The sequence below is a fragment of the Taudactylus pleione genome, unplaced genomic scaffold (assembly GCF_031769625.1).
Source record: "Taudactylus pleione unplaced genomic scaffold, aTauple2 ptg000619l, whole genome shotgun sequence".
NCBI classification, from domain to species: domain Eukaryota; kingdom Metazoa; phylum Chordata; class Amphibia; order Anura; family Myobatrachidae; genus Taudactylus; species Taudactylus pleione.
The window spans coordinates 2,609,874-2,624,013 of NW_028285021.1; the positions used below are offsets into that span (position 1 = coordinate 2,609,874).

Here is a 14,140-nt window from a genome sequence, read left to right on the forward strand (position 1 = left end):
ACTTATATTCTTTAATAATATAATATAAATGATCTGACTCATTGTCTTTTATACACTGCCATAAAATTGACTCTGTAAAATTTTAGTAAACATTTGGCCATGATTTATTTTGCACAGAAATTCCTATTTATCAGACTATTTACATTTCTTAGCATAGGTTGGTGTTTATATTTGTTTGCCTTTGTACTGTATAATGAAACATCAGCATCAGAGCGACTTCTCTGAGAAGTAGGGATGTGCAGCATTGGATTAGTTTGGATTTTTCCTGCCAAAAATCGTGTCTCACAAAGAGGCAAAACGTCATCTTTAATGGACAAACATCAACTTTCATGGACTTTTGTCCAGGCATGATGATGTCTGTCCATGAATGATGATGTTTTTCCTCTTTCTGAGACCCGATTTTTGGCGGGAAAATCTGAATTTGGCGGGAAAATCAGAACTAATCCGAGCCTGCACATCCATACTGAGAAGGCCACGCAGGCCACTGTGTAGTCAGTGTCTAAGATCCATACAGTTTCTGGTCACAATTCCTGGGTAAGTTTAATAATAGTGTCTAATGGTAACATTTACCAGGCTCCTATTTATCATTGCTGCATGTAATACTGCGTGCAGAGATCTGTCTTCTATCTAATATGTATGCTTTCTGCTCTGCTGTGTTTACCCTTCACTTTTTCCTTTCTCTCCTCTCTTTACTCTTTCCCTAAGCTTTGAAGACCCTACTTTGCCAGCAGCCACCACCCTCGACCAATTCCCCACCTTGGGTGGAGACCTAAAGTGTCAGCGTCCTCGCACACTGCTTCGCCAGCAGAGCCTCCAGCAACCTCTCAACCTCCATCAAAAGCACAATAACTGCCAGCCAACCACCAGCCAGAGCCTGGGGCAGCTACAGCTGCAGCAACAGCCTCCATCATCCAGCAGCAGTAACACCAGCAACCCCCGCTCCCAACGCACGGGCCAGAACAGGCCTCCAACCTCAGCCGGTTCCAAGTACAGGCCCGCTGGCATCCGGAACCGAACCAACCCAGGCAGCTGGGACTATGTGGTTGGTCAGATTCGCAATCATGGGCTGGACATGAAATCTTTTCTGTAAGTCGCTTTTCTTTTCTACCGTTCCTAGTTCCCACTATTCCGTCCTTGTTTCCTCTCCCTGCCCTCTGACTTTCTTTGGTTGTTAAGCAGAATGGTAGTTACTCAGATCAATTTATTGATCCATCACAGGTGCATGTAAGGGAGATGTTCATATAGACTACAAAACAAACAAAGCAAACAAATGTCCCCAGCACACCATAATGGACCAGCAAAAGAGACATATATCCTACATGATAATAGTAACGCGGAGATCTCAGTTACATACAATTGCAAACAGCCAAGGCAAGGCGTCACTGCTCTGGTGGTCCTACGCTACAGATAATAGCACCTGATTTTGGTCATATACTGTATTTATGTATTTTTTGATTGAATTGAGAGCTAACTCACCTAGAGGTACCCCAGGATCCTCCAATATGGCACTAAAAGGATCAGTATACCCCCCAATGACTAATCCCATCCGTGCCTCTCAGAACAGTGATAGACAGAATGGTAGTTGTTCAAATCAATTTATTGGTCCATCACAGGTGCATATAAGAGAGGGCTTAGGGCCTGATTCAGAGCCGCTCGTAAGCGGCCGCTCGTTCGTTCTGACCGATGTTCGCACATCTGCGCATGCGTACGGATTGTAATACGCATACGCGAACCAGTCAGTGCGGCCGAAAATCGTTTGTTCGCTATATAGCGAATGCCTGCTATTTTGAGTGACAGAAGGAGGCGTATGTGGGTGGTAACAGGAGAAGGTGCTTGAAAACGGGGGTGTGGAATTAGATCGCAGGCGTGCTTAAAGGTCAAAACGTTCGTTTTAAGGGAGTGCATAATTAATACAGCAGCGTCATTGACCACGTCACTTGTTTTTTTTTTACCCCGAACTGATCGCAAAATAGCGGTTGAAAAAACCAGCCACAAGAATAGCGAGCAGTTCATACGCTGTTCGATGTGCTCGATTAATCTAATAAATAGCGGATATGACGTAGGATGCGAGCGGCAAGGGGGCGTATTTTTCAAAATTAGAACCGCAAGTTTTGCTCGCTCGTTCAGACTTAGAGGCGTGAACAGACCGCAATTAGCGAACGGTTAATTTGAATAGCCACCCCTTGTTTTAGAACGAACGACCGCAAATAGCGAGCGGCTCTGAATCAGGCCCTTAATCTAGACTATAGGAAGAAAACAAACAGATTAATTCCCCCAGCACACCATAATGGACCAACAAAAGAGACATACATCCTACATGATAATAGTAAGAAATATCTCAGTTGCATACATTTGCAAATATCTGGTAAGCCACCAACTACGACAAAGCATCTCTGCTGTGGTGGTCCTATGCTACATGATAATAGCACTTACTTTGGGCCATACATTTATGTATTTCTAAATTGAGAACCAACTCACCTGGAGGCAGCCCAAGGACCTCTAATATGGCACTGCAAAGATCAGTATACCCTCCAACTATCCCATCCATGAACCCATCCATGAACAAAAAAGTAATATACAGAATGGCAATTGCTCAATCAATTTATTGGTCCATTACAGGTGCATATAAGGGAGGGGTTCATCTAGACTAGAGAAATACAAATAAATTCCTTCGGCACACCATAATAGACCAGCACAAGAGACAGCTGGGACTATGTGGTTGGTCAGATTCGCAACCATGAGATGGACACAAAATCTTTTCTGTAAGCAGCTGTTCTTTTCTTTTCCACCGTTCCTTGTATCCCGTTATTCCTTTCTCTCCCTGCCCTCTGACTTTTTTGGTTGTTACCAGACAAATACATGGAGCAATAAGGAGTTTATTGATTACTAGCCTGATTTACCATCTTACGATATACTGTACATTATGTATATCTTACATCTTCAGCTTTGTGGAATCACATTAACATCAATTAGAGGGGTGACACCTGTTTATATTAAATATTGTTCTGTACTTAATCGAAAAAAAAGCATACAGGAGTTGTCAACGTTTTAAAATCATATGTAGGGGCATTTTGGTGCTGGGTGTGTATATCTATACATGCCACGCATGGTACAGGCTCATCATGAATTGGTTACTAACCATGAGAATAGACTTGATGGATATTAATATATACCATCCAATCAATAACAATAGACATTGAGAATGAGATTCTATTTACAGTATTAAGAGAAATGGTATCTTGCAGTATAACTGGTCTGTGTTTAAAATTAGTGACCATTCAAAGAGGGATTCATATATCAAGCGGAGAGGCGGACCAATGGAAAAGTTGCCCCATGGCAACCTATCAATTTATAGAATGTACTTGATAAATGTAACCTCAAAGCTGATTGGTTGCTATGCGCAACATCTCCACTGGTCCACTTCCCCACTCTATTCTCTGCTGGATACATGAACCTTCTTGAAAACTTGGCACTTTCCCTGGGAATTAGGGATGCTTGGCAACTTTGTAAACTCATTGCCTTATATTGGGATTTAAATATTGATTACTACACAAATATGTAGTGATGGAATCCGATTCATAGATAGGATTTACCTTACACCTTAGTTTTGTAATTAAGTGTACCCCGGCCTTGGTAAATCCACTCAGTCATTAGACCCATATTGCAGTAAATATTGGCTCAGCACTCAAGATACAGAAGAGTATAAGAAAAAATGATTTGTCAGTATTTGTATTTATTGATATGATGAGTGGGAATGGACACATTGCTTGCTTTGCTAATCTATAAAATGCTGTGTCATCCAAAGAACCTCAGAAATAATCTAATATATACTGTCAAATTATCATGAATAATATTGGTATTCTTGCTTGGCTATAACAAACAGCAAGCATATTTTACTTGTTCACAAAAAGTATGGTGGTCGCTCATCAGCTTAATGACATAGCACAAGTGCTTGTAAAGGGCGGGGTTTACACTGAACACAGAAAAAAAGAGATTTGCCCTCCAGCACACTGCTGCAAAATCATCAAAAAATACTTAAATCCTACATGATAATAGAGATTCAGAGGTATTAGTTACATACATTTGCAAATATATGAATAAGCACCAGGCCATCGTCAAGGCTCCTTTATACTGGCATCCCTAACATTAAGGGGTTCACGTCCGAGAAGCAAGGTACCCAAAAAAAATCCAGCCAAGGGCCACCCCCAGGGCATCACATGAAAAGGGGAAAAAAGGTGATAGTGAAGTATAAAGAATAGATGTGTAAAGATAAATCAATAAGTGTTAATGAAATGAGAAAGAATTAAAATGACATAAATAATAAACAAACAATTAGAAAAGTGATAAAAAATATCTATGTGAATTAAGTGGCGATGCCCTGAAAAAGGTCCAGCCAGAACAAATCCGGGGGCCCCACTCCCAAACGCTCACCCCAAAATAATTATTGCTACATAATAGTAGCACCCACTCTGGGTCATATAATTACAAATTAGTGTACTGCATAATAACAGCACATGTATAAGCTGAGAGCTGACTCACCTTGGAGGTACCCCAGAAACCTCCACATGGCACTATAAGGACCAGCACATCCTCCCAATGTTGGCTCCCTTCATGCCTCTCAAGACTACAAACAAAAAGTATGGTGGTCGCTCAATTTTTTGGGGTACCTTGCTTCTCGGACGTGAACCTCTTAATGTTAGGGACGCCAGTATAGAGGAGCCTTGACGATGGCCTGGCGCTTATTCATATATTTGCAAATGTATGTAACTAATGCCTCTGAATCTCTATTATCATGTAGAATTTAAGTATTTTTGTTGATATTTTACTTGTTCGCCTGTGCCTCGTTTTACACAGCAAGATTACACAGCAAGAAGAGTCCTGTAAAACCCTATTGCTACCACCTAAACATAATCTTGCTGCGTCATCCATGGCCGTGTCATCATCCATTTAAATCTATTCTACTGATTTGAGAAATCTAGTTTAACTATCCCTTTAGGGCTCTTTCACAATTCTCCAGGGGTTTTGCACTTCTTACATGTTAATATGTAAAGTGGTTTAAAATACAGCTAAACAAAAAAAAATGTTGGTGCTGTTCCTACCATTATTTCTATTGTTGTTTTGCTATTTTACTGCAGCATTTAAAAGACTACAATGAGGCACACCCTATTTCTTATGCGTTAATGAGCACTAGCAGTACAGTATACTGTATTGCATTGGTGAAAGCATGACACATGAAAGTGCATGTACAATGCAATAAAATTGCATGACTTACTTACTGTAAACACAGCCATTAGTTTTCATGCTTATTTAGCCATTTTCCCAGATCATCTATGTCACAGGTTCTCAAACTCGGTCCTCAGGACCCCAAACAGCATTGGCAAATGCAGGGGGGTTTCTGTATGCCTGGAAACCCCCCTCCCCAGCACACACCATGACCACAATAGAAATAGTAATATAATAGAATGTTACTAGTGCTGCATGTTCTTCTCAGTATCACAAATGAAATGATTAGCACCAACTGTGGATCTTTTAAAATGTGTCAGCCAGTAATAAATATACCTGTGCACCAACTAGGAGATGTGGAAAACATGCACTGTTAGGGGTGCACTGCTATAGACCATCAATAGGGTTAATAATTAATACTGTATAGTAATACACTATCCAGTACATAAGGAGACCGATATGTACATATATGTCCAGGGCAGTGCTAGGTTCTTCTGCTGCTCCCTCAGACTCCCGGTCTTGCTCCAATGCTCAGGAATAGCGCCCACATCTGAAAAAAAACATTCTGCTCAGACAGGAAGGACCTTCTGCCGCTTTTAATGGCTTACTGTGATCGCTGGTCCTGTATATGCTGGAATTATGCAACACAATATACTTTGTATGTAACATATTAAAGGTGGATAAGTGCTAATTATACCCTCTTCATGGACAGGCCACACTCACTCTAAAATCAAGCATTTGGAAACTCCCCTCTAGAAATCCTGACTTTGCCACTGAACTAGGGGTGAGCGGGTTCGGATTTCTGAAATCCGAACCCCCCCAAGCCCCCCCGATCCGAGGCAGATCCGAGTCAGGCTCGACTTTTCCCGCCTGACTCGGATCTGAAATCGAGGCAAAACGTCATCATCCCGTCTTCCGAGTCTCGCGGGTTTTGGATCCTATATAAGGTACCCGCGTCTGCGCCATTTTCTCACTCGGCTGTGGACAGTGAAGAGGGAGGGTGGGAGTTAGGGCTGGCTGGGCTGTGTAGTGTAGTGTAGTGTAGTGCAGAGTAGTGTTGTGCTGTGCTGCGCTGTGCTGCTGTTGTCAACTACTTCAAAGTCCATAGGGGCTGGCTGTGTTGTGCTGTGCTGCTGTTGTTAATAGGGGCTGTGTCCACTACTTCAAAGTCCATAGGGGCTGGCTGGACTGTGTTGTGCAGTCAGTTCTCCATAGGGGCTGTGTCCACTCCAAAGTCCTGTGCAGTGTCCCAGTCCTAAAGGGGTGCTGTAGTGTTGTCCAGGGGGTGCTCTGTCCATCAGGGGTGCTCCCCCCAAGTGCTAAAATAATAATATTTTTTGTGTGTTTGTGAATTGTGTGCGCAGTAGCCGCACGTGCATCAACAAAGTAGTGCCAAGCGTGCGCCTGTGTCATAAGTAAAGGGCCGGCTGGCTTGACAGTTAAAGGGTGCTGTAACCCCCAAAGTACACTCCAGTCCAAACCCAAAAAAAAATTATTTTCTGTGTTTGTGAATTGTGTGCGCAGTAGCCGCACGTGCATCAACAAAGTAGTGCCAAGCGTGCGCCTGTGTCATAAGTAAAGGGCCGGCTGGCTTGACCGTTAAAGGGTGCTGTAACCCCAAAAGTACACTCCAGTCCAAACCAAAAAAAAAATTATTTTCTGTGTTTGTGAATTGTGTGCGCAGTAGCCGCACGTGCATCAACAAAGTAGTGCCAAGCGTGCGCCTGTATCATAAGTAAAGGGCCGGCTGGCTTGACCGTTAAAGGGTGCTGTAACCCCCAAAGTACACTCCAGTCCAAACCAAAAAAAAAATTATTTTCTGTGTTTGTGAATTGTGTGCGCAGTAGCCGCACGTGCATCAACAAAGTAGTGCCAAGCGTGCGCCTGTGTCATAAGTAAAGGGCCGGCTGGCTTGACCGTTAAAGGGTGCTGTAACCCCCAAAGTACACTCCAGTCCAAACCAAAAAAAACATTATTTTCTGTGTTTGTGACTTGTGTGCACTGTGGCTGCACGTGCATCAACAAAGGAGCAGCGCCAAGCGTGCGACTGTGTCCCATAAGTAAAGAGCCGGCTGGCTCATTTCTTAAAGGGTGGTGTAACCCACAAAGTGCACTACTCTCCAGCAAAAATAAAAAAATATTTTCTGTGTTTGTGGGCGCTTTAGCCGCACGTATATATCAATATAACATAAATGGAGGACCAAACTTTCTCCGATAAAAATAAAATAGGGAAAGATCAAGAACCACTTCCTCCTAGTGCTGTTGCTGCTGCTGGGAGTTGTTCATCATCCCAGAGAGGAAGTAGGAACATCACTACTTTTACTAAACAATTGACCCTCCAACAGTCCCTAGCGATGAGGATGAAGTACGACAGCAGTCATCCTGAAGCAAAACGTATAACTGAGGCCTTGACTGCTATGTTGGTGTTAGACGTGCGTCTGGTATCCGCCATTAGTGCAGTGGGATTTAGACAATTGATGGAGGTAGTGTGTCCCCGGTTCCAAATCCCGTCTAGATTCCACCTGCATCCTCAAAGCAGCAGCGACAAGCGTGCGTCTGTCTGTTAAAGGGTGGTGACACCCTCAAAGTGTGCTACACAAACAATAAAAATATTCTTCTTCTTTTTTCCGTCTTTGTGAAATGTGTGGGCTGTAGCCGCACCTGCATCCTTAAAGCAGCAGCGACAAGCATGCGTCTGTCTGTTAAAGGGTGGTGTAACCCTCAAAGTGCGCTACACAAACAATAAAAATATTATTCTTTTTTTTCTGTCTTTGTGAAATGTGTGGGCTGTAGCCGCACCTGCATCCTCAAAGCAGCAGCGACAAGCGTGCGTCTGTCTGTTAAAGGGTGGTGACACCCTCAAAGTGTGCTACACAAACAATAAAAATATTCTTTTTTTTTCTGTGTTTGTGAATTGTGTGGGCTGTAGCCGCACTTGCATCCTCAAAGCAGCAGCGACAAGCGTGCGTCTGTCTGTTAAAGGGTGGTGACACCCTCAAAGTGTGCTACACAAACAATAAAAATATTCTTCTTTTTTCTGTCTTTGTGAATTGTGTGGGCTGTAGCCGCACTTGCATCCTCAAAGCAGCAGCAACAAGCGTGCGTCTGTCTGTTAAAGGGTGGTGACACCCTCAAAGTGTGCTACACAAACAATAAAAATATTCTTCTTCTTTTTTCTGTCTTTGTGAATTGTGTGGGCTGTAGCCGCACTTGCATCCTCAAAGCAGCAGCGACAAGCGTGCGTCTGTCTGTTAAAGGGTGGTGTAACCCTCAAAGTGCTCCAACAAATAAAAAACTATTTTTTTAATGTGTTTGTGACTTGTGTGCGATGTAGCCGCACGTGCATCAACATAGTAGCAGCGCCAAGCGTGCGCCTGTGTCATAAGTCAAGGGCTGGTTTGGACATCTGGTCCGGACTGAAGGACGTGCCAACAATTTCTGACAAGTCTACTGTCACTGCATATGATACTGTCCTCAAAGCAGCAGCGACAAGCGTGCGTCTGTCTGTTACAGGGTGGTGACACCCTCAAAGTGTGCTACACAAACAATAAAAATATTGTCTTTGTGAAATGTGTGGGCTGTAGCCGCACTTGCATCCTCAAAGCAGAAGCAACAAGCGTGCGTCTGTCTGTTAAAGGGTGGTGTAACTCTCAAAGTGCTCCAAAAAATAAAAAACTATTTTTTTAATGTGTTTGTGACTTGTGTGCAATGTAGCCGCACTTGCATCCTCAAAGCAGCAGCGACAAGCGTGCGTCTGTCTGTTAAAGGGTGGTGACACCCTCAAAGTGTGCAACACAAACAATAAAAATATTCTTCTTTTTTCTGTCTTTGTGAATTGTGTGGGCTGTAGCCGCACTTGCATCCTCAAAGCAGCAGCGACAAGCGTGCGTCTGTCTGTTAAAGGATTACATCGGTGACAGCATCCAAGTAGGCATGTCAGACAGTCCGTACCTGTACTGGCAGGAAAAAGAAGCAATTTGGAGGTCCCTGTACAAACTGGCTCTATTTTACCTGAGTTGCCCCCCCTCCAGTGTGTACTCCGAAAGAGTGTTTAGTGCAGCCAGGAACCTTGTCAGTGAAAGGCGTAGGAGGTTGCTTCCACAAAATGTGGAGAAGATGATGTTCATAAAATGAATTATTAACTCTTCCAGGGAGACCAGCCTCCAGAACATACAGAGGGACCTGTGGTTGTGGATTCCAGTGGGGACTAATTAATACTCTGTGAGGATGAGGATGTACACAACACTGAAGAGGGTGAGGAATCGGTGGATGAGGAGGATGAGGACGACATCTTGCCTCCGTAGAGCCAGTTTGTGCAGGGACAGATTAATTGCCAGCTTGTTTTGTGGGGGCCCAAATGAACCAATCATTTCAGCCACAGTCGTGTGGCAGACCCTGGCGCTGAAATGTTTGGTTTGTTAAAGTGTGCATGTCCTGTTTATACAACATAAGGGTGGGAGGGCCCAAGGACAATTCCATCTTGCACCTCTTTTTTTTCTTTGCATTATGTATAGTTTGGGGCCTAGTTTTTCAAACTGCCATCCTGTCTGCCACTGCAGTGTCACTCCTAGATGGACCACGTGTTTGTGCCGCCCACTCGTATCTCTTAGCATAGTCATCCAGCTACCTCGGTGCAACCTTTTGGACATAAAAACACTATTGTGAGGTGTTCAGAATAGACTGGAAATGAGTGGAAATTAAGGTTATTGAGGTTAATAATAGCATAGGAGCAGAAAAACCCACAAATTCTGTGATTTTAGCTATTTTTATGCTTTTTTTCAAAAAAATACAGATACAAAACACAAAACCCAGAACCCAAAACACGGAAGGGTGGTTTTGGCAAAACCAATCCAGATCCAAAACACGAAGAAAGATCCAGATCCAAAACCAAAACACAAAACACGAAAAGTAGCCGGTGCACACCCCTACACTGAACAGTGCATGTTTTCCAGGTCTCCTCACAGAATCACAAGGGGAAAAATTAGCTCCACCTGTGGATCTTTTTAAATGTGTAAGCAAGTAATGAATACACCTGTGCACCTGCTAGGTGACCTACAAAACGTGAACTGTGTGGGATCCTGAGGACCGAATTTGAGAACCACTATCTATGTGATTTCTCCCTTGCATCATCTCCATGGAATATTGGGACATCAGAAATGTTGGTACAGACAGTGATGGTTACTTGATTATATTCACCATATAAATATGTTCCCCAGCAATTGAGCACTATTTTCTTTTCATGGCGTGAAGTATTATACAGTACAGTACAGAGTTTTTGAGATGTGCTACTAGTATTACTGCTAGTGATTTAGGGACAAATTCAATTACCCTTAAATTTAATAGGGGTGAAAAAAGTGGAAGCCTCAGGTTTTAATGCCTGAGGCTATTCAATTCCAGTCCCTTTTTAATGTCAGTTAAATTAATTTAACGGGCGTTAACACATAGAATTTGTGATAAGTTCACGTATCTATACGTTAACAGGGTCGTGGCACCTGTTAACACGCTCTTTAACGCGGACTTCTTTTCATGTCTGACTCGAAAAAAATCCCCTCTAAGTGCAGCCTGTGGGCTGCCTTTGGGGCTAATTGAATAGCCCTGTGGAGTTAATTAGCCTGTGGTAAATTACCACAGCTAATTGAATTCCCCCCATAGTCTCGACAATGTGGCTTAAACTGTAAATTAAGGACCTCATTCAGAGCCCGTTCGCAAAATGCGAACGCTCGCTCTGAATGAGGGCGGCCACTTCACATTTAAAATCCGGCCTCCTGGCCACTCGAGACCATCGCGACCATCGGGGCTTGTGACGAGACCCTTGTGGTAGGGTCTCGTCTGCCGCAAGCCCCAGTGAGCTTTCGGCTCTAATAGAGCTGGAAGCTCACCACTGACATCACGAGTGATGTCAGTGGGGCTGCCCTCAAACGGCAGGCGTTCCTTCGGGAACGCCTCCATTTGGCCAGCCACCCTCCCATCCCACCTACAAAATGGTACGAGCTGTCGATCACCATTGACAGCCGCCCCTTTTGTAGTGAGCGACAGACGAGAGAATTTCTCTCCCACTCCGGGGCTTGCGCACGCGCAGTGTGGCCGCTGCACGTGTGCAGGGCCTCAACATCGACCTGCTTGCGAGCCCTCAGCACTTGCGAGCGGGTGTGAATGAGGTCCAAAGGCCCATTAACAAACAAAAGTGCTGGTGCTGTTGTTTACTAGTAAGCACATGCAGGGCTGCCATTAGAAAGAACTGGCTCCAGGCATGGTTATCTACTAGTTGCTACTCCTCTGCGAAAGATTTTGGTGCTAGTGTGGGAGTCGTAGCAGAGCGATTTGCATACTCATGACCCTGCCCACCGCTGCAAAATTCTTTTTTTGCAGCAGCAAAGACTCACCAGCAATCAGCTGGCTTGGATTGGCCATTCAAATTGTTACCGAGTCGGAAGCTGTAGAGTACATTAGTGCAATGAAAACAAGACGTGACTTTAGTTTTTGAACATTTCGAAACCAATGCTGAAATAATTTAAATTCTAAATAATATTGCATATTTTAGTGCACAATGGGCCTGATTCAGCAAGGATCACAATTGCAAAGCTGCACATAGGCAGCTTTGCAATGCGATCCTTGCAATAATGCAAATGCAGCAGGAGGTGTATGACCTCTGTCGCAGTGCTGGGATCACCATCGCGACCATCATGGTTGATGGTCGCGATGGTGGACGGAGCTGGGCCGCCGGCCAGCAGAGTAAGCCTCAGCTTACTCAGGCTGGCTGGCTTGCGAGCCCAGAGTATGTCCCCGCAGTCCCTAGGCTGGCCACTCCAGGAAAACGGGGCGGACACGCCCCATTTCCAGGAACCGCCGGCCACCCCCGCACCGCCCTTTAAATGTCTCTGCCTGTGAATCAGGCAGAGGCATTCAAGGGCTAGCGTGCGTATTAGCAGGACCCATTCTGCGCACTTGCGTGCACTGTTGAATTGGCCCCGCAGCTACGATTACGCATGCAGTCTCACTGCGAAGACATGCTAGTCCACTGCGATGCTATGCCATCGCAGCACAACATAAGGACCCCCACCTTACCTTACACACATCCGTGATGGGGGGCTTGGCACCGGGGGGGGGGTAGCTGCGGCGGCCAGTCGGCACATGTGCGGGTCACTTTCGCAAAAAAAATACTGTGACTAGTGTGCGGAGGGGATTCTCGCAAGCTCTGTCCCTGCAAGGGATTTGTAGTAAATCCCTGTGATATTGCCTGAATTTGCAATGCGAATTCATTCAGTAATATCACACTACAATCTGCATTACCAATGCGGATTGTAGTAAATAGAGCCCTTTGTATCAAAAACAGTAGGGATCATTTACTAATGTGGAAAGTTTTGTTGCCACTCCTCTTTTGTGAATTCATATAGCGATTTCGGACCATTCGTATTTATTGTATTTATACGTATGGGGTTACCGCTTCAAAATGTGGATGATTGCAAGGAAATAAAATGGCCGACCTATTGATGGGAGGAGTTGGACAAAGATAAACAGAATGAGCATTCCATAGGGAGGAAGGGCGCTAGAGTAACCAATATGCATGTGAAAGGAAGACAGCCCCCATTGCTCACATGTCTTATATAACACTGAAATGAGGATCCATCAAACAGTATCCTAGGTAGTAACTAATAATTCCATTAATAGTGAGAATAGGTGCTATTCTGAGGAGACTTCTTTGGTTTTGGAGATATATAAGCCTGGCAGAAGCCTGCCCAATACTGGGAGGCAATGCCCATTAACCTCTGAAGGTTTACATCTTAGACCAGCACTACACTCCCAGTCCATCACTGACATTGAGGAGCAACAACCGTCAGCTTCACAGGATAGAAACTGCTGGCTGCTTCTCCTCAGTACATGTCTAGGCCGGCTTTTCCATTTTGTGTGCTGCCGGGATGTTAAAAATGCTAGATAAGTGATATTATATCACTCATTTAGGGCTCTATTTATTAACATTATTTTTGTTGTTGTTTTCACACCCTTTTCACATTATTTTAGTTTCACCTATAGTTATTACAGGGAAATTGGAGTAGAATTAGTAAAATTCTACTCCAACCCCTAGTATCACTTATTTTTAGTAAAGCAGATCGCATTTCCCATAATTGTAATGGGAAATGTGATCCGACCAGAGTTACTAAAAATAAATTGTAAAAAACTACCGGGGGAAGCCCTGTGATAATAACGCCACCTGTAGGTGGCGTTATCCATGGTCTCCCCCGGTTACCGGGCTCCCACTCTGCTCTAACGGGGAGAGCAGAGGCGAGAGCCGGTACCAGTAATCAGCTAGGTGGTCTAAACAAGACCGCAAGCTGATCGCTGTAAAAAAAAGAAAAAAAAAATTGAAGCATTTTTTTTTACTTACCTGAATCCAGGGACCGGTGATCGGGCCTCCGGTGATGGCTCCTCTCCGGTCAGCTGGTCTCCCATATTGCCCTGCTGCCCGGTCATCAGGTGATCGGGCCCCAGTGCAGTATGGGAGATCACCTGATCGGGAAGCCCGGAGAAGATCACCGGAGGCCAGGAGGATGCAGGTAAGTGTAATGAAGGGAGGGGGGGGTTGCGGGGGTCCGCGATCGCGGGGGGCGGGGCTTAGCGTCGGTGGGGGGTAGCAGCAACGGTGGGTCGGCGCATGCGCGGGCTCTTAGTCGCAGTATTTTTTAAGAAAATACCGCGACTAGAGTGCGGATGGGATCCGCAGGGACAGAGCTTTATCGCAAGCTCTGTCCCTGCAATGCGTATTCACTCGATAATATCACACTACAATCCGCATTCAATATGCGGATTGTAGTAAATAGAGCCCAGAGTGTATTAGGTGTTCCCTTTTCACTGTTGTCCTAGTAGTGTCAGCCATTGCCTTACCGTTCGGGTGCACTTTATAAAAAGGAATTGGGCCAAA

The 14,140-nt window shown here is 44.5% G+C and overlaps 1 protein-coding gene across 6 annotated transcripts in view; it reads left to right on the forward strand.

Annotated features, from left to right (window-relative positions):
• SYT7 (synaptotagmin 7) overlaps nt 1-14,140 on the forward strand; it is a 412,892-nt gene that overhangs the window by 256,785 nt on the left and 141,967 nt on the right. For 5 of the 6 annotated variants that reach the window (XM_088454514.1, XM_088454515.1, XM_088454517.1 and 2 more), the window contains one exon: nt 706-1,086. The exons of the other annotated variant lie outside the window; for it this stretch is intronic. In XM_088454514.1, coding sequence (XP_088310640.1) covers nt 706-1,086 — 381 coding nt within the window. The remainder of the gene's footprint in view (nt 1-705; nt 1,087-14,140) is intronic. 6 annotated transcript variants of the gene reach the window in all.